This window comes from Alosa pseudoharengus, unplaced genomic scaffold (genome assembly GCF_046254945.1).
Source record: "Alosa pseudoharengus isolate Yale_2024_CS ecotype anadromous, Long Island Sound unplaced genomic scaffold, YU_APseudo_1.1 YU_APseudo_1.1_scf_23, whole genome shotgun sequence".
NCBI classification, from domain to species: Eukaryota; Metazoa; Chordata; class Actinopteri; order Clupeiformes; family Clupeidae; genus Alosa; species Alosa pseudoharengus.
The window spans coordinates 32,654,197-32,675,455 of record NW_027468685.1 but is presented as its reverse complement, the minus strand read 5'-3'; the positions used below and the strand labels follow the sequence as shown (position 1 = coordinate 32,675,455).

The 21,259-nt window shown below is 42.1% G+C and overlaps 1 protein-coding gene across 2 annotated transcripts in view; it reads right to left on the bottom strand.

Annotated features, from left to right (window-relative positions):
• slco2b1 (solute carrier organic anion transporter family, member 2B1) overlaps positions 1-21,259 on the bottom strand; it is a 250,698-nt gene that overhangs the window by 167,801 nt on the left and 61,638 nt on the right. For both annotated transcript variants that reach the window (XM_076302397.1, XM_076302396.1), the window contains one exon: positions 9,340-9,470. In XM_076302397.1, the coding sequence (XP_076158512.1) occupies positions 9,340-9,470 (131 nt within the window). The remainder of the gene's footprint in view (positions 1-9,339; positions 9,471-21,259) is intronic.

Here is a 21,259-nt window from a genome sequence, read left to right as displayed (position 1 = left end):
AATTTACAAAAGATTCACTGAACAAAAATGCTGATGTGGTACATGAAAATGTATCTAAAAATGTGGAGAATGCAATGCAATCAAGCATTTTGGACGATATATTGTCACAAGCTGGCAGAATAGGCAACAGGCCGATGTGCGTTTTATTTGGAGACTGTTTTGCGCGACAGAGACTGAGTTTGCTGCTGATATTCTGGGGATAGGCCTAGCCAATGTACGACTTCAGCCTTTTAATATATTTGCTGCATTAGATCAGTCTTTCTAGAACAGGCAAGGGCTTTCTAGCCTCACGTCAGCAGCGCTGCATCACCCATATAGCCTACATTAAAACAACCAACGGATGGTGGGCGGGTGCAATTGGTCAACAAACTTTGGTGCTGATGGATGGCTGATGGATGATAAGTTTTGCTATGCAGTTATGGTTGAAATAATAGCCCATCAGCGCATCTCTAGTGTGCGTGCCTCTCTCTCGCTCAGAGGGGAGGGAGAGGCTGAGGGTCGATCCAGCATGGATTCTAAACTCTGTGGTGGATAGGATCTACAATTAGGTGTTAATAATATTACCACGCTAGGTCGAAGTACTCCCAAGTGCTATTGCGCCACACATTGTAGTTCTCCTGTTTATTCGCTTGGACAATCGCCACGTTTCATGTTGTGTGACGTACACATTTTTATCAACTACTCGTGCAACTGTATTTAAGTAGGGAAAAAATGGAGGTGTTTGATTACTGCTATGTTCCTCTCTCTACGGCCACGGCAGAGCCCGCTAGCATAGCAACATGCTAACACATTCGCGCCGCGCGACAGAGCGTTTGAGTGCACCTACCGGCGCGGGAGAGGTATGACTCAACTCGTGAAAGTTAAGGTAAGAACATATATTACTACTGATTTTGGGTGGCGTGTTCCTTTAAATCAATCATGTCCAAGTAAGAGCCCACACATTGCACACCCGAAGTGGGAATAAACAAAGTTGATCCAGGCCACCTTGCCACAACATTACGATTTCTGGATCATATTCCTATAATTTGCACACAAGTGTGACAACAATAATGCAAATGCTTACTCGAGGACAGTCAATGTCAAAGACAGGGAAATAGCTTCAGTTATTAGTCAGGCTATGGCTATTCACTTGGATGATAAGGGTATGTGATGAAGTGAGGCTATTGCAATTCCAAAGGCCAAAGGAACTTTATCAGGATCCATGAAATAACTGGCCTTTAAAAATAAAAAATATGCCTGCCTCTATGGGAGTTAACATAGGGGTATGTATACTTATGACCCCTGTTTTTTGAGGAAGAACATTCATTTATTTATTTATGATACATTATTCATTCACAAAGAAAATTGGTGTCCAAAGGTTGGGTTTTTCCTCATTTTGTTAATAAACAGTCGGTTTCCACACAGCGAAACACCTCGCTAATTTCGGGGGCGTGACCAAGGGGGCAAGCGAATTCCCGGAAGTTGAAACACCAATGGAGGCTGGTGTACCCATCTCTCTGCTACCCCCATCACAACCCATTTATTCAGGATTGTTTTTGAAATCCCCTAACTTCATATAACATACAGTATATCCTGTGCCGACATTGTAGCTTCTGTATTATCTACATAAACAATAAAAGAAAAAACAGGCTCAACTACCTTGTACATAAGGTTGGGTTCTCGTAAGAAGAATATTTAGCATGTACGGTTGTAGGGAAGCTAACTTTGACATAGTTATGCCCGTAGGGAGATAACTGTATTGTTTGGATAAGAAGCAAAGTCCAACCAGCACGAAAAACTCATAAACTCATAAACTCAAAAACTCATATGTAGCCTACAAGACCATTGTATGTTAAGGTAAAGCATTGCATAGAGGCAAGTAAACCTAATTAAAAAAAAAATGTGACAGTAGGTTGGAAAAGTGGAAAGAAGATTAGGTTATAACTTTTTTCTTTTGCTTTAGCATTGACTGTGTTTGAAGATGGTCACGTCTGGTCTTTTCAACATGAACACGACTTGATATCACTTGTGAGGATGGTATTAATAATAATACATAAACAAATGTTTAACTTTGATGACTTTGAAGGCGAAGTAAGTGTGAGAAGAATTCTGTGTAAACCATCTATCAGAAGAGTTACAAGATTCAGTTTGATGGCTAACGTCACAAAGTTAAGTGTGAGTCTGCGCAGTACAATGGAAGCCAACTGTGTCGCTTTTCTGGTTTGTTTTGGATGAACTAGAGTGGTGGACACCGAAATTTTGACGATTGGTCCTGTCTCGACTTTTCTGACTCGTTTTGAATTGCCTTTGACTAGTCAGAGTGGCTGCCTACCGGCATGCTCAAACATGTCCTAAAACAACCCTTAACGTTTGTTTTAAAAAAAAACTGCAATGGGATTTTACAAAATGGCAAATAAAACACGACAGAAACTGTATTTCACTACACTACTTGTTTTGGAACATCAACGAACACCACTAACCCCTCGGTGAGTTGCAGTTTTGAAAACGAACGTTAAGGGTTGTTTTAGGACATGTTTGAGCATGCCTGTAGGCAGCCACTCTGACTAGTCAAAGGCGATTCAAAACGAGTCAGGAAAGTCGAGACAGGACCAATCGTCAAAATTTCGGTGTCCACCACTCTAGTTCATCCAAAACAAACCAGAAAAGGGACTCAAAGTGCTAAATACCGGAATTTTCCTTTAATGAAGATATCCAGGGGTCTTTATGCCTCGACTACACTGATGTTGCCTATAAACAACCATTCATGTTCATAGAAACAACAAGGTCAATAAAACATACATTTCATACCTGTGTTGCAGCATGTAGCCTAGCTGTCTAGCTAGGTTTACAATGAAATCCAATCCGAATATACTGTACTAGCAGTTGTTAAACTAAGCAGCTGTTGAACTAACATATACAGTGGTCTATTTGGTGGTGTATGTGCCCTGACTAATAAACCTGGCATATAAACCACAATTTGTGTTGATACAAGTACCAATGTTCGTGTAGAAACATTTTAATCACATATAAATTTTCGTGTTACAGCTCAGGTAGTCTCCGCTATCTTGATCAGACTTTTTTGTAACTCCCAAACCACAACCTCCAAACACAAACACACGGACCTGATTGGTTCTCGAATGATCCTCATTTGAATAAAGTTAAACTTTCGCCAACCTTGTTTTGCCTGCCTCAGAGATTCGCTCTCATTTCGCCCAACCAGGGTGAATTTCGTCTCCATTCAACCTCAATGAGAGCGAAGTAAAATTTCGCCATGTATAAACTGACCGTAAGGCATTACGATCAATTTCCAAAAGAAGATTTTTTATTCCTCTTTTTAGTCAACTTTAGCATGTGTATGTACAGCGTATATAAACGTCTGCTTTCAACTGTATATGATATGAAGGGAAAACGCCCGGCAAATGTTCAAGGCATGGGCAAATGCGTGAAGTTGACCCCATTCATCACAGGTTTCGAGGAAAGCTCTTGAAAATATGAAATGTTTTATAAGCCAGTCATCAACAATCGTGGAACTAAATATAGGTGCTGTCTCTAAATAGGTTTCATAGGTTTTAAATCTTGATATCCTCTGATAAGACTTTTATCTAGAAACATAGGCCTACTTCGAAGTGTTCTACTTTTTAATAGCCCACATTTCACAATGGGGGCAATTCTCTCATTCGCGCATAAGCTTTTTCCCCCATTCATCCTTCTGTCACACCCACAGTACGCAAGTTCGAAATCAAGGCGGCCTTATGAAAGAGGAGTGATTTATTTAAAATAGAACTAGACTGATCCACCACCTCGCTGATATGAAAATGTGGAATGTGGACTTTCTCATTGACCTTCTGACCCAGATAGCAAAATCAGATTGGCAGGTAGCGGACCGCTGGTGGTATGCCGCCGGTGGCGTGCCACTTGTGGTCCGCCGTTGGACCATCATCTCTTTAAATTTAACTTGTCATGAATATTAAGAAAACTGGTAACACTTTATAATAACTACACACAATTCATCATTTATTAAGCCTACTTATTAGTCAATGGTTTGTTCATCATTAGTAATTTATAATTTATAATCAGTAAAGCATTTGTTCAGTTATAAATAGTTTGTTCATAGTAAATAAGCCTATATATAAAATATGTTTATACATTATTGTTAATACTTAATAAATGATGCAATAATATGTTTTTGATTAAGTAATATGTCCATTATTTAACAGTTGTTTCATACACATGAGCTAATGAGTGCCTCACTTCAATATCTGACAAAAGGACCCTGAACAAACTGATCAACATCTTGGACAATGAATGTCATCCACTCTACAGCACTATCAAAAAGCATAAGAGCTTGATCAGCTGGAGACTTCGCTCACTGCCATGCACAACTGAAAGGCTGAGGAAATAATTTGTCCCCAGGGCCATTGAACTGTTCAATGCTTCACTAAAGGGAAGAGGAGAGATAGACTTCTCTGCTTAGTCTGTCTGCCTCTCCACCCTCTCCATGTTTGAGTACTGACTGCCCACTACTGCTTTACTACCGTTTTACTATTGTCCACAGCATAATGTTTTTACTACTGTTTTTACTGCTACACTGTTTTTCATGCTATGTTAGCACACATGACCAATGGCTTCTGCTACAATACTGAATGGCTGTAACTCTATTACCTCAACCTGTTCTTGCACTGACATAGTTTTTTTTATATTACCTTGTCTACATTATACTTTACTCTCCTATTTGTCCATATTATTTATGCTGGTCTCTAGACCTTATTCTTGCACTGTTGCACTACTTTTTGCACCTTCACCATGACACTCACTCTCTTGAGCACCTTACCATGCACACAGAACTACAGGACTACTGTTGGACTACTTTTTGCACCTTCACCATGTCACTCACTCTCTTGAGCACCTTACCATGCACACAGAACTACAGGACTACTGTTGGACTACTTTTTGCACCTTCACCATGACACTCACTCTCTTGAGCACCTCACCATGCACACAGAACTACAGGCCAGTCCCGGCCCTGTCACCCTCAAGCACACTGTGGATTTATTTAATTTATATAGTATATTTAGTATTTAGTTTTGTTAGTTTTTCTTATCTTCTACTGTCTCTATTGTACGGAGCCCGTGAGGTGACATGAAAAAAAAAAAAAAACGAAGGTAAAAAAAAAAAAAACGGAGAAAAGGTATGTACTTGGGACAAACACTGACTAGGTTTGCGAGATCTTGAGTTTGTTTTGCGAGATCTCGAGTTTCTTTTACGAGATCTTAACTTTCTTTTGCGAGATATTGAGTTTGTTTTGCAAGATCTCGAGTTTCTTTGGCGAGATATTGACTTTCTTTTGCGAGATCTCGAGTTTCTTTTGCGAGATCTTGACTTTCTTTTGCGAGTCTCGCAAATCCATCAATGCATTATGAGAACCACTAGAAATGTTCCAAAGAGCTTTAGCCACTGGAATTAGGTTGCGGAATTAGGGGGGGCGGGGGCGTCATCGCTCCTACACATCACTCCATCCTAAACCTCGATTTCAATAGTCAATTTGATTTTAGAGGCTTTAAAAATATGAAGTTTCGTTTCCCTTTCTTCAACTTGTTTAGCTGTATTCTCCAGTGCAGTGAACAAGCCGCTGCATTCTGCAGTGAGTCAAGACCAGAAGTTAACGTTACCACACACGCACAGTGATAGTCTTTTGATTTTAGACAGGGCCGGTTCTACGTTATTCTGTACCGGGGAGCAACACGCCCACGACCGCAACAGCCATTATGGCCTAGGTATACGCATGCAGCACAGGCGAACACAGGCTACCAGGAGAAACATCAACCAATTCAGATCAATTAGTTAAAATAATATAGATGAACCATACAATTGCAAGCGACCATGCCACAGCGGGCTACTGTATTAATGTCATCATTGTCCTACCGTATCCTCGAACTCGTCTGTTGCCCGAATGTGAAGCAAAGAACCATAGGCCTACATTCTTTGCGTTCTCTCCCTCCTTTTTTGTATTTTCTATCCTCTGTTTATGTTCTTTTTTCTGGCTACCAAATGTGTTTACAGACATTTTCCCACTAGTTTTGCCTACCAAGCATACGCGTAGCCACGGCCAGGCCTGTCTACTTGTCAGTCTTGCCCGTCCAATTAGGCTTTCCTTCGTTTACGTTCACCATCTAAAAAAGACGCGCAAGTCAACACTGCGCTGATAGTTCAAGAATCAGTAAAATCGCGTAGGCTACAGCCGGCAGCTCCATAATTGTCAGGTGTGATGAAATGCGTTCATATTCCACTTTTTATGTCATAAACGCTGCATGCCTATGAAAAGGCTTTGCAGTAGGATTGTCCGTTGGTCAAGCTGTTGCTTCAATTTGTGTTTTAATTTATGCAACGCACCGATGCTGGGTTCATGCAGTTTTGCGCAAGTTTAAAATGTTTAGCCGACAGCATAATGTGTCATTTTCTACAATAAGTTCCACTTTTCATGTCATGAATGTAGCCTATGATAAGGCTTTTGAGTTGTCCAATATGTTCAATCTATTGTCTCAATTGTGTTTCATGTGACACACCGAAGCTACATTCATGTTTGTTTTGTCAGCTGTGATCAAATGCCTTCAATAAATTCCACTTTATATGTCATAAATATAACATGCCTATGATTAATGTTTGTATGTCCATATTGAACATTTCTGGCTACGCTACCGAGAACAGAATCTCTCAATCTCACGTCTTGACAGGTCATGTCTAACTACTTAACCTACTACTCCCCACGGGGGAGGGCTAACTTTTGATACATTTTTATAAATAAATCGTTATCAGCCAATAGGGAAACTGCCAGAAACAACAAGCAACAACGCTTAAGCTGGTAAATGAGACACATCAATGAATGCACACTTAATGCAGAATCACCACAGAAAGCGTTTATTTGATTATTTATTTTTCTGCCAGTGACTTCAGTGATTTCGCCGACAATGACACTGCAGCCTGGCCTGCATTTATGCGCGAAGCCCGTTAGTTTTGCTCTTGTTTGCCGCATGCTGGCAAAACAAGGTACTTCAACGTAATTTCAGTGACTGAAGCTCTCCAGAACGTTTGTGGTTCTGCATTGATGGATCTCGCAAAACAAACTCAATATCCTCCAAAACAAACTCGAGATCTCGCAAAAGAAAGTCAATATCTCGCAAAAGAAACTCGAGATCTTGCAAAAGAAACATGAGATCTCGCAAAACAAACTCAATATCTCGCAAAAGAAAGTCAATATCTCGCAAAACAAACTCAAGATCTCGCAAAAACAAACTCAAGATCTCGCTAACCTAGTCAGTGTTTGTCCCAGGTACATACTTTTTCTCAGTATTTTTTTTTTACCTTCGTTTTTTTTTTTTTCATGTCACCTCACGGGCTCCGTACTATTGTACAGTGGAGTTTGGTTATATGTTTATACTTATACTTATATTTACCATTTCTGCTGTAAGTGCATGTTGTGTGTGATGTCTGTATCTCCTTTTACTGCTTTCAAGTCGGCTGATGTTAACGTCTGTCCATTGGGAGCTTGCTATGGCTAGCTTTTGCCCTGGGCCTCTTACATCCTTCTCATCCATCTGTGAGCCGGTGCTGCACTTCACTGTCTGGTCGAGGGGATTTCTCGGAACAGCAGCTGGAGCTACTCTGCGAAAGATCTGCCGAGGCCGCCGAGCTGTTTCTGACCAGTGAGCTGCCATGCCAACTGCCTGGAGTCTGGATTGAGCAGACCAACGTTAACGTTGAATGACTCTGCATTACGGACGAACTACGGTCGCTGTTAAAAGTCCACCGAGTTGCTAATCTACAAGATCGCCCATGACTTCGGACTGTTATGCTTCCAGTGATCTCCAGACTAACAAGGCCTAACGTTCACGTTATCTCCAGACTGCCAGTGAGATGAAGAACTTTGTTGGCGTTGCATGCATCGGTTGTGGAGACACAGCTGTGCGCCGTTTCACGCGAGTCATCATTGCCCTTGGACATTTTCAGCCGGTTGGAAATTGGAGTTGTAATCTTTACAACTCATTTGAAAATGTGTTGCAAGGCATAGAAAGTCCTCACTTTAGATAAGCTCACAAAATAACCACTTGTAACTCCTGAGTTAATCATGAATTATAGTATTAGGAAGTGGTTTATAAAATATGTATCCTCACCCTAACTAATCATTAGTGCATGTGTATGTAACAACTGTTAAATAATGGAAATATTACTTCATCAACAAAATATTATTGCAAAATTTATGAACAAACCATTTATAACTGTGTGTACAAATACTTTATTTATGAGAATTAACATAGGAACAATGCTTTACAAATGATGAACAAAGCATTTTGTAATAGTTTGCAACTGGTTTATAATAAAATATAAAGTTGTTTCATTACTTAAGTATAAATCATGTACTTACAAACATATTTTTTGGATAGGCGTATTTACTATGAACAAACCATTTATAATTGTGTGAACAAATGCTTTATTGATGATAAATTATGTATGAACAAGAAATTACTAATAATGAACAAACCAATAACTAATAAGTAACAACGGCTTAATAAATGATGAATTGTGTGTAGGGGGCAGCCGTGGCCTACTGGTTAGCGCTTCGGACTTGTAACCGGAGGGTTGCCGGTTCGAACCCCGACCAGTATTTCCTAAGCTATAAGGTATAATGGCGCGTTCCAGAGCCCATCCAAACCAATCGGACGTGGGACTTATCCTACCTCCAACTAAGAAAAGTGCACTGGAATGCCTGTCGAATGCCTCCTACCGGCGAGCTCGACCTACTCCAACCTCACCAAAATAAGTCGGAGGATAATGGCGGCGCCCGTGGAGTCACACTTCGTGAGAAGTAAAACTTCAAGGAATAGGTTATAAACTTTACTTCTCTGCGTGTAGGGTTGTTTTAGACACTGCCATTTTAACACAACTTGTTTTTCATATTATGGCATGAAATTACAGTATGTCGTTATTATCTGTTTGCATGAAGATATAGCATACGGTCAAAGTATACCCAGTTATCTTAGCAAAATGCAGCGCTTTTACATATACGGCTCCAGAACAGACAAAAACAAAGCGAGTATCGGCTTAGCATGGCGGTCGTCCATGTTTTCTGTTTACATTCCACTTCAATTGTCTGGAACGCTTTGAAGTAGGAGCTAGTATACTTCAGGTAGGATAAGTCCCACGTCCCATTGGTTTGGATGGGCACTAGAACGCAGCATACACAACATAAATTGTCACTAGGCTTTGCTGGCGACCAAAATAAAATCTCCTGCGACCCACTTACATTCGATTCGAACCCAGTACCTCTTTGGATAAAAGCGTCTGCTAAATGAATGAATGTCTTACCTGTTTTGGCATTGTCCTTGGGAAGAAAAGGTAAGGCATGGAGCTGAGAAAGAGGAATGAAGCAGCCACTAGGAATCCCAACCACCAGGCGCCAATCCATCTTGGATCATCTCTATCTATTCTTATATCATCTGAATAGAGAAAATAATTTCACAATGATGATGGTATACTTTTAACTAATGCCACTGACTAATAATGAGTGAAGACCAACAACTAAAGACTGATAACCAGCTTCCTGTACAAAGATTAAACCTATTTATTGACTAAAAGCTAAAAGCTTTCATTGGGAAATTTCATTGAAGTTTTTATTTACATGAACAGTGTTTGCTGCAAAGTCAAGATTAGGTTAAATATAAAATGACAAATTGAAGCCTTGTGCATTGCATTTTCAGATAATTCCATTTCACAAACACTTCCATTTCACAAACACAGAACTAGCCTCTGAGAGACTTCACTGAATGTAAGAAGAAAACTATTCATATTTAATTTTTTATAGCAAAGTCTAGTTCTACACTAGTTCAAGCCAGGCTATTTCTTTAAACGCCACTTCAATTATATTAGCCCTCCAGGTCAGTAAATTTGCCTGATATGTCATGATTTCAGTTTGGACTTAAAGGTTGTATCAGCGATGTCAGGGTAATGTCACTTCTGTTGACGTTCAAACAAAACAGAGAGCTAGCTCGCTACTCCCTCCCCCTCCCTCCTGTGCAATTGAAAATCTCCTGAACGCGCATCTCGTCGGTTATTGGTTGGAACACTTTATTTTGCTTTTGGGTGGTTGGCAGCACTTGTTGGCAGCAATTTTTTTGTGTGCAGATCTCATAGCCTAGGCTGCCTACAGCGACACGTTTTTTTGACGGCCTGCTTATGGGGTGGGCAGCTAGCGGATTGTTAGGAAAGATTAGATGAATGGGATAATTTATGTTTGGGCCTTTTTTGGATGGCTGCAATGGCTGATAATATAATTCAGGTATTTAGCACTTGGATGCACTAGAGTGGTGGACACCGAAATTTTGACGATGGGTCCTGTCTCGATTTTCTGACTCATTTTGAATCGTCTTTGACTGTTTCAGAGTGGCTGGCTATGGGCATGCACAAACATGTCCTTAAAACAACCCTTAACGTTCGTTTTTAAAACTGTGCAACTCACCGAGTGGTTAGTGGTGTTCGAAAAGGGACTAACATCACACGTGATGAAGACAATGGAGAGACTGGTGCATACTCAGACCCCAGGTACGCCATGCACTAGACCCGCTACAGTTTGCATATCAGGAGAAAGTGGGCGTGGACGATGCCATCACTTATCTCCTACACAAGACACATTCTCACCTAGACAAGGGGAAAAGTGCTATGAGAATCATGTTCTTTGATTTCTCAAGTGCTTTTAACACCATCCAACCCCTCAGACTGGGAGACAAGCTCTTGCAGATGGGTGCTCAGCTGGTATCCTGGATTACAGATTACCTGAACCAGCGGCCACAGTTCGTCAGGCTGAAGAACTGTCTCTCTGACACTGTGATCAGCAGCACCGGAGCTCCACCGGGAACTGTGCTCTCTCCAGTCCTGTTCACCCTGTACACATCTGACTTCTGCTACAACACTGTGTCATGCCACATGCAGAAGTTCTCTGACGATACTGCAATTGTGGGGTGTATCAGGGACAAGCAAGAGGAGTACAGGAGCCTGGTGGAGGACTTTGTGCAATGGTGCAAACTCAACCACCTTCAACTCATCACTTCAAAGACCAAGGAGATGGTGGTGGATTTCCACAGGTCTAAGCCCACTCTGCTACCAGTCTCCACTGATGGGGTCAATGTGGAGGTGGTAAACACCTACAAGTATTTGGGCTTACACCTGGACAATAAACTGGACTGGTCAGCCAATACTGAGGCACTCTACAAGAAAGGGCAGAGCAGGCTGTACTTCCTGAGGAGGATGCGGTCCTTCAATGTCTGCAGTAAGCTCCTCAGGATGTTTTACCAGTCTGTTGTTGTCAGTGTTCTCTTCTATGCTGTGGTATGCTCTGTCGTGGGAGCCGAACTGGAGTACATCACTTCAATATCAGACAAAAGGACCCTGAACAAACTGATCAACATCTTGGACAATGAATGTCATCCACTCCACAGCACTATTATAAAGCAGAAGAGCTTGATCAGCTGGAGACTTTGCTCACTGTCATGCACAACTGACAGACTGAGGAAGTAATTTGTGCCCAGAGCCATTGAACTGTTCAATGCTTCACTTAAGGGTGGAGGGTGGTGATCCCGCGTAACATCACGCTGGATCCCGCAACTTTAATTTGTATTTTTCCAGTGACGCTGCAACGACGCTGCAACAACCCAAACAACCGGCAGATGTCTCTTGTGAGCAGGGTGTCTCTTAAAAATAAATGGAGCCTGGAAAACCCTACACAGACTTCACTACAGACTTTAGCAGACTGGTTTAGAAATAATTTAATAGCCAGAAATATGCCTGCCCTGCTAATAAAGAAATATTTGGTTAACTGCGAGTGAATCCCGTTTGCAGCCGTAGAAGAAATGCAGGACGAATGAAACATTCCGGTTTTCTCCGAGTGCAACGATGATAGACAGACATCATTTGGACAAAATATAGAGCATATTAACCTCCGTTGCTCAGCCAAATGCCGCGAGATACACACTTGACGGCATTGAGTTGTTAACAGACATGAACCAAGACATATAGCCCAGCAGCAATCTATCTAAAATAACACATACTTGAAGTACCATTCATGATATGTTGTCAAATATTGAAGTCGTGGGAAGTTTACATAATTTAAGGTCCCCCATGCTGTTTCATTTGTCCCAGCCAGGAGGGACGAATGAAACAAAACACACGTGCGACTTCTCCTTAAATAACTCTTTAACGGTTTTGTTCAGAGCTATAAATGCAACTGTATTTGACAAAGGACAGATGTATGTTGCTAGTGACAAAATATTAACTTTCAGTGTTTTAAGATGTCTTTGTCATGGGGAAGTGTTTTCCCCATGCATTTATTCTAGGCTACTGTCAGTGACTGCCGCGAGAGAAGCGGGTTCTGTGTTGCGTTCATTTCAGTGACTGACGCGAGAGAAGCGGGGTCTGTGTTGTGTTGTGTTGCGTTGCGTTGCGTTAATTTATTTTCATTGGGCATGCCCTGCCGTGCCGTCCACATCTCTTCAGCACAGCAGCAGCAATGGCAACTCTTCGTTGAACTTTTAAGTGGTGTTGCTAAGTAGGCCGAGTTAGGCCTATAGCCTAAATCAACATTGAATTAGTTATTGGATGATATTAAAAAGAATAGGAATTATTTGTGGTTGAGCTGGAAATTTCAACTTAGTGATCAAAAAATTTCATGTTGACCGCGACTTCATAGCATTGTTACGTTGTGTCAGTGTAAAGTTAGCTAGCCTAGTCTAACCAAATTTGTTTTACAAATCTAAACCACAGGCTCACGTTAATCTAATGGGCTTTGAGTAGAGATGTCCGATAATATCGGCCCACCGATATTATCGGCCCGATATTAGCACAAAAATGTAATATCTGTTAATATCGTTATCGGATTTTTTTTGCCTTAAAACCGATAAAATAATGCTTGCGTTACACCCAAATAGTGCCTATGCGCTCCTGAAGCGTTTACCGGCGCACAGATGATGACCTCATCAAGCTGCGTCTTGAAGCATACAAACAAGCATGGATGGCTGCAGTAACAAACTTGCTCGCTCTGTTTCAACATTATGTCTGTGGTTTGGAATTATTTTCAAGTGTCTCCTTCGGACGTTAAACTTGAGATTTGCGAGTCTGACTTGGTCTGGCTTACTACGTAAACGTGATCTTCAGAGGCTAGCCGGGAGGAGCTACAACAGAGGGCAGCTCATCCCGGACAGACAGGCTACAGTCTGCCTGACGTGACTCGCGGGAGACATCGCGGAATTTTGTTGGCAATAAATACAGCATAACTTTCATTGTTACTCATTAAAATGAGCATGATGACTGACAAAATAAATCCTTATGATGTAGTTTAAATAAACCACTGTTGTCATACAGTTAACAGGCCTGCATTGTAGCACATAAATTCAATATCAAGTGTTTTCCCTATATGTGTGTCTATCTATTTAACCAACAGCAGAAAACAACAGAATATCCAAATGTTTTCAGTAGGCTAGCCTACCATTGTTGCAGAAATTACGTATAAGAAGGTATCCCTTGTTGCATTCAAGAATGCATCCAGTGGGGCATCACAATAACATTAAGCATGTTGTGTTAATTCCACAACAGGAGATATGTGATGTTACCTAAATTAGTTTTGAGGAAAAATAACACACATATCGACATCGGTATCGGCTGATATCGGAATCGAAAATTGAGAGTTGGACAATATCGGCATATCGGATATCGGCAAAAAAGCCAATATCGGACATCCCTAGCTTTGAGACATCTGTTTTGTCTTGTGACAAAGTGTCCTGGTTCAGTTGTTTCCAGTTTCATAGAAACGAGGGTGTTACATTTGCAGTAGCCTAACTACAAAATCCAACCTAATAACAACCCCCACTCACCGGGGCTAGGTGGAAGGTGTTACAGTAATAGCCGATGGGCGTAGCCTACAGTGGATTAGGGCTGTCAAAATTGCTCAAAAATGACGTTCAAATTTCCCCTCTAAAATAAACACATGTATTTGAATATATTGGAATATCTAGGCTATATTATTTGCGCATTATGTCAATGACGCGCGTCACGTCACGTCATCTGTTTTTAACTTTTTGGAAACGTTTGAATTGAAAGAAGATAAATATTTTTCGTTAGTTTTGGAAGTTTATTTTTACGTAGCCTACAATGGCCAGTTCCGACAAAGCCGAAATTACTCCTTTTGAAACAATGAGTGCAGGCCGCGCGTTTGTATGGTTATATTGCTTGACAGGGGGGGATCCCAAGCAGCCTTCAGCCATAAGGGTACTTTGAGAACATTTTCTAATTCACCCGACACTAATATTCAAAATGTTGAAAACTATTTCGGCATAGCCTATAAGCAGTTTAATTAAATGTAATGTTAGTTGTAAACAAACGGGCTACTTGGTGAGGCTTGGCCTCACAGATGTGCTCGTGCCTTAGATGGCAAGAAAAATCTTCACGATATAGGCCTATTAACTGACCGCCCGATTCACGTTGGCTGGGGGGCAGGGAGGGCCATCAGACATTTGTGCCCAGGGGTCTATGAATTGTTAATCCGGCCCTGCCCCCAACAAATCACACCTTCCCACCTCTGTGACAGCTTAAAAGAAGTTGAGAGGACTCCTAACTCACCTATTCACAAACCGGTTTTTGTGGCATTTCGCCATGTTTTAAAATCATATGTGGCTACAGGAGCTTCCAATCGTGAGGAAGCAATTTTGCATTGTAGGCATAACTAACATGCAATAACGCCACCAACAACAACCAAAACTAGGCTACTCATTGTCAACATGTAAATTAAATGTAACTTTATTGTGAATCAAATTAAAATGTTCTCCTCTTTGCAAACGTAGGCATAGGCATAGTAACAGATTAATTTAATAATGTTACAAAGATACTACATCAATCCGTATGTTTCATTAGGCTACTAGGCTATTTGTTTTGCCTTACTCTTGATTCATTTAGGTTAGGCCTCAGTGTTTCCCACAGAATTGGATTCAATTTGTGGCGGTAGCTGACTTTGACAAGGGGGGGTGGGGGTGGTATTAAGATCGTCTTGGTAGTGTATAGGTCTAATTGAGTGCCTGTCACTTTTTAAGACGTTTGAGGGAACCCTTGAAATTGTAACACAGTTGAAAGGCTGCTGATTTGTGGATGCAATTCATAACATTTTTTACATAGTTAAAATAAAGGTTCGTACTTCTCCTTGGGACAAGCACTTTTGAATTTTGGAAAACACTTTCCATTTACATCGGGATTTTGCAAACATTCAGTGTCAGAGTGAATAAAATGAGCCGTTCAACGAAATTGACAAGCAGCTGTAAGTAGGCTAAGCATTCTAAATTCGACATCCAAACAGTATTCTAACGTTAGCTTTGAGATACTGCTTGATTTCATAACTTAACTTAGTTTAGTCTTTTCAATGTAGCCTACTATGTTGTGATAAGACCTTAGCAGAGTTCACTTCAATGCAGCAGTTTTGAACAAATTTGCGCAGCATGGTCACGATGCTAAGCGGATTTAATAGCAATTTAGGCAGACGTCTTCTATGCAATGCTTCTATGTGGCAACAATCCTTCAACAATCTGAATATTTTGTTAAATGAACATGCAGAGGAGCGGCAGCGGGCTACGAGAGAGAGCAGGGCGGGGCAAGGAAAGGCTGCGTGCGTAAAAAGCGCAACTCCATGGCAATGCAAGGATTTGACCATATATTTAAATTAAATTAAATTTAATTAAATTAAACATAGAATATTCATCTGTGGCGGCCGATTTTTATTTCGTGGCGCCCCGCCACAGATAAGTCAATGTATGGGAAACACTGGGCCTTTTTATTCAGTTCACTAGTTCACATTCAGTAATTTGCAAACAGATATAGCATAATAGAAAAGCATGTTTGGTGAAGTCTCTGGCCAGGGTCCTGAAGTGATTTGCGGGATTGTGCAGGAGTCAACTGCGCAGGCAGGAGTAGTGCAGGATTCTGCAATACACCCCAAAAAATGCGTTAAAGATGAGGGACCCTATAGCCAGGACCACGCGAACAAATTCGACGGGAGAGCGCGAGGAGCGCTAATTCCCTCAGATCAGAGAGACTCGATCTGATATAAGAGTGATAGGCGTCGGAGGACCACGGGCGAGAGTTTTGAGCGCTTGATCGGACAGGCCGTTATTTGCCGCGTTGGTGGCTGCACCATAAAATATGTAACGGCCTGCTGGGATTCCGATTTGCGTTTGAACAGCGTTGAGCTGTGTTTGAAACCAGAAGCAAGTAACGGAGCGTCCGTAGTCTGGAGGGGGGATCTTTCCATGCGATGGAAAAATAATTAGCCAAATTGTATAGAGGGCTGCAGGAGAGAGTAGATGTTGAAATTGACAGCCCAAAAACACGCGGTTGTGAAGTTCAACATCTAATGCACCCCAATGTTTAGTAGGCTAGTAAGGCCTACACAATTAAAATAGGCTGCTGTAGCTAACTGCGGTAGCTATAATGGCAAGAGTAGTGATGAGCAGCAACACATTAGAGAGGATTCCGAGGAACAGCAGAGCTAGACGCAGGTGCAGGTGCTCCCTTGGTCAGCTAGGGAAGGGCTTTAATATGCTGACACTCAATGAACACAGAGGATCGCGAAAAAACTCCCAGACATTTAAAGGAGAAAAATTCCTTCCTTGTCCTCTTTGCAATAAGCAACAGAACAACAGCTCCTGTGTATCAGCTGCCTTTACGGCCAGCGCCGGCATTGAGTTAAAGCGATGCTCCCTTAAATACATTTTGTGATCACCACATAGATTATATTGTATTACTATTTTATGTAGACATGGTCTCAGATGAGATGCAGATACGGCAGCCTATAGGGTGGTGGCACCAATCCAGGGAAAGAGGGGTGAGGGAGAACCAGGGACGCGGTCCCTGGCTGGGGAAAACGCCGGCTCGAACGCGGTTCGTGCCGGCGGGAGATGATGGGGAAAGGGGAAAAAGTAGCGACACGGTCGCTACGGGGGAAGGGGAAGGAGGTTGCACAGCACCCTAGGTAGGCAAAGAGAAAAGTGGGGAGGGTTGATTAGCTGGAAAGAGAAAGAGGCCGTAGTAGCGGAAGGCAAGGTAGAGGGCTGCACGTGGGCTGCCATAACTTGCTGAGTTGAGTGAGCAGGGGGAAAGCTGTTTAGGAATAGAGGCCGCAGTAGCGGAAGTCAAGGTAGTGGGCTGCACGCGGGCTGCCATAACTTGCTGAGTTGAGTGAGCAGGGGGAAAGCTGTTTAGGAATAGAGGCCGCAGTAGCGGAAGGCAAGGTAGTGGGCTGCGGAGTTGAAAAACGTGTTGCAAGAACAGAGGGGGAGACGCCAGAGGAACGGAGCTCCGCGCTGCGGCGTTGGTGCTTAGTTGATCGGCTATAGTAGGAGAGAAAGATAAACTGATTGTTGGAGAAGGCGACGTAGGTCTGCTTTCCTTGCAAAACGAGGGCAATCGATCCTACATCCAACTCTGCTCTAATCAAAGATATGGTCCGCGGAGTAGCTCTCCTTGCAAGCGGAGTGACGCCGATGCTGCAACTTCGGCAGATAGAGGCCGACTGCGAATAAATAACCTGTCTGATTGAAGGAGGCGTGGCAAATTCAGTCATGCTCCTCCCGAACTTCCGTTTGTTACAAACGCCATTTATTCATCATCTTCCGTCCTTGTGTAGCGCACGCATTCTCAGACCTGTCACCTGTCACTCATCATCGTAAGGGAGGTGTTTGGAATCATTCCCGCGTTACAATCAGCCAATCAAGGTGGTCACTTCAGTCAAGCTCATGCATGAGTAATAACGTCATCCATAGCAACGAAGACTCACTCTTTAGGAGTTGTCATTTTTCCTTACTAAGAGTAGGTCTGAAAGGCTTTGTGAATAACTTAATAAGAGAAACTCCTAGCTAAAATCTTTTATTGTTATTTAGGAGTACTCCTAATGGTAAGATTAAAGGCTTTGTGAATATGGCCCCTGGTGTCTAACCTAATGCATAGCCCATTTACACAAAATAATGGTTGAATATTACTGATGATCATTGTTATTTAAGAACATGCAGTACGCGTAGGGCACCAAAAACATCTTGCTAGTAAAAAATCATCATACCGCAAATTGTGGCGGGTCTGTTATTTAGCCTACTTACTGTAGGCTGCGCAAACCACAAGCCTTTATTTTGGGCAAGCCTGCATTCGAGTCAGGCCTTCTGTTGAAGAATTTTATATAAAGCCTGCGCTAACAGTAATCCTCCTGCCCCCGCTACCACAGCTGTGGATAGTGTGGCATGCTCACGCGTTATGTCTCCTTGCAAACTTGACTAGGCCTACAGCGCAATCATTTACATCTTCAAAAAATAACAACTTGCCAGATATGCCTTCATAGCTTTGGGCTTCAAAGTCTTGAGTTAATGCATTAAACATTGTTTGCTGGTAACCCGCCACAAATGGCCTACAGATTTTGTGTCTTCTCTATTCTCTCTATGTGCCCGTTCTATAGGCTGGCCAAGTGTGTAATTCTGCGGCATAAAGAAGATGTATTTGTTTATTGTACAGAAAAATAAAAATAACCTGTCAAGCAGTCAATTGACTACATTGCAGTCAAAAAGTAGGGCAAATTAATTTACGAAACCAAAACGTGGGTCATAGTTGTCTAAGCCTCTTTTGCGTAGCCTGTTAAAAACGTTGCTAGATAGTATTAAATCGCCAACAACATTTTTTTCTGCAGAAGCCTACCCTAGGCTACAGATTAGTTCTGAACAGTTATTTCTCTACTGGCTCAATTATCAAAAAGGTGCTTTCGTCCTCCGCAAATTAAACAGGTAGTTCCGTAGAGAGACGTTAGAATAAATTAGCGTTTGTGATTGACAATGTTGTGATAAGTAGGCTATAACACTAACTTTACAAAGTTAACTTGAATGCATCAATTTTGAACAAAGTTGTGTAGGCTACACCGCGCCAGTTGTAGTCTGCATGAACAGTTCTTGCACAAGACACTGTTTTGATTTGCGTAGGGGAGGTGCGGGTTGAAGCCAACCTGTGCAAGGAGAGAATGCGTGCTCTGTACTGCGCATATCTCTACCATAAAATAATGTGTCTAGGCTAATCTATATTTTCAACAAGCAAGCACTGCATGCCAATAAACAACAATAAGAAACAATAAGTCAATATATTAGAGATATCAAGAGTAACGCAGGAATGGATGTTACAGTTATTCAGTAACTGTAACGAATTACTGAAATTTGAATTGTACTTTGTAACATGTTACTCGTTTTGTGCAGCGGCACCGGTACCACTGTGTAGCCAAGCCTTATGCCATAGGCTACCCAAGTAGCCTAAATCGAGGTAATGTTTAATTATGCATGATTTATTTTGTCATTGAATTCGTAGGCTGGGATTCCTCTCGGCAACAATTATGTTAAAAGGGACACCAGGCAAGCTTGATGCTTTTTCTCTACGAAACTCCCCCTCGCTCGGTCTGAAGCTCTTTTCCTTTTCTTTGCATCTTCCGTCAAGGGTTTTCGCTGCTTCTTCACTGGCTCTGTCATTATACACACGTTTGCAACAATCGCTAGAGTTTCGTTAGCCTGCCTCTGTGCTGTATGCAGGATGTAAACTGATCCTGCTTCGGTCGGCAGGTAGGATACACCGAACTTGCAAGTGGGATATTCTTCTTACAGGCAGTAGGGGCGGGCGAGAGAGTCTTCATTCGCCCTGTAATGAGTCATTTAACCATATACCAACTTACGAAGATGATTAATTAACACGAAAACGTTGCCTGGTGTCCCTTTAAAGGTAGCCTCCTGCTTTTTCAGAAGGGGTGGCAGGCAGGCTACTGACAGAGCGATGTACAGTGGCAGAGCGACGCACAGTGGCTGAAAGTGGTACTAAAGTTTCACGCAGCTTCACGCCGCGTAATGCGCGACTGAAGTGGCCATTTCAAAGTAATGCCCACTCCTCTCCCTCCCTCCCACAGCCTGGATTGTGGCTGTACTTAATACTTAATACTTTTTATTTAATACTTGACCAATTGGCTGTAACCCTATTACTTCAACCTATTCTTGCACTGATATAGTTTTTATATTACTTGTCTACATTATTCTCTTATATGTCCATTTTTATTTTATGCTGGTCTCTAGACTTTATTCTTGCACTGTTACACTGTGGGACTTATTTATTTGCACCATCACCATGACACTCGCTCTCATAGAGCACCTTACCATGCATACGGAACTACAGGCTCAGTCCCTGCCCTATCACTGCAAACGCCTCATGCTTGATCATCCTTAAGCACACTATGTGGATGTTTTATTTAGTTTTTTTAGTATATTTAGTATTTTAGTCTTTTTTTTATCTTCTACTGTCTCTATTGTGCAGTCTATCTATCTTAAACAATGTGCCCTAAATCACTGTTGCCCCCCACGTTTCACTGGTGCACCCCATGTTTGAGTTGGTTATCGGTTTAATTACCTTCACACTGTGCCCTATATCTGCTAGTGGGTTTTCTCATAGCCTGCATGATGATGTTGAGCAAGCGATAGCCTCTTGGACATCTTTAGGGCCAGCTCGCGTGTCTGTAGCTACCACTGTGCTGCTAGCTGATCACTCACTCGTTTAATGGCACGGTGCGGGCAGCCCATACGGGCAATGGCCTAGCTATTATTCTGACGGCTTTATGCAAGACTGTGATTGGGGACTCCAAGGCTTTCACTGATTCCGCCTTGTTAGCACAATCACAGCTGACACGTGATATAGGACAGACTTCTTTGCCTGAGCCCATAAAAACTGAGCTCATGAGTTTACCTATGACACCAGGTCAGAGCTTCTACCCAGGGTCACAAGATGTATTGGACAGGGCTGCAAAAGGGCGCAACTTCAGAGGGGCCACCCACACACACACAGCTGATTAGGTTCTACTCCATCTATTTTATAATCCCAAAAAAGACAGCAGCCATTGGCTTATCTTCGACTTCAGACGCTTCAATACGTATCTGAAGTTCCTTCTACACAAAATTAGTGATGCAGTCCATTAGTCCAGGAAAGTGGTTCAAAAACCCTCAACCTGGAGAATGCATACCAGCATTCTCATATTCCAATCTGTCGAGAACACAGACCCTTTCTTTTTTCCAGTTTCAGGTCCTTCCATTTGGCGTTTTACTGGCCCCAATCATTTTTACCCAGGTGGTGTCAGTGATTTTGACCCTCCTTCAGTGAAAGGGCCTCAAGGTTCTCCCTTATTTGGATGATTGGCTGACCT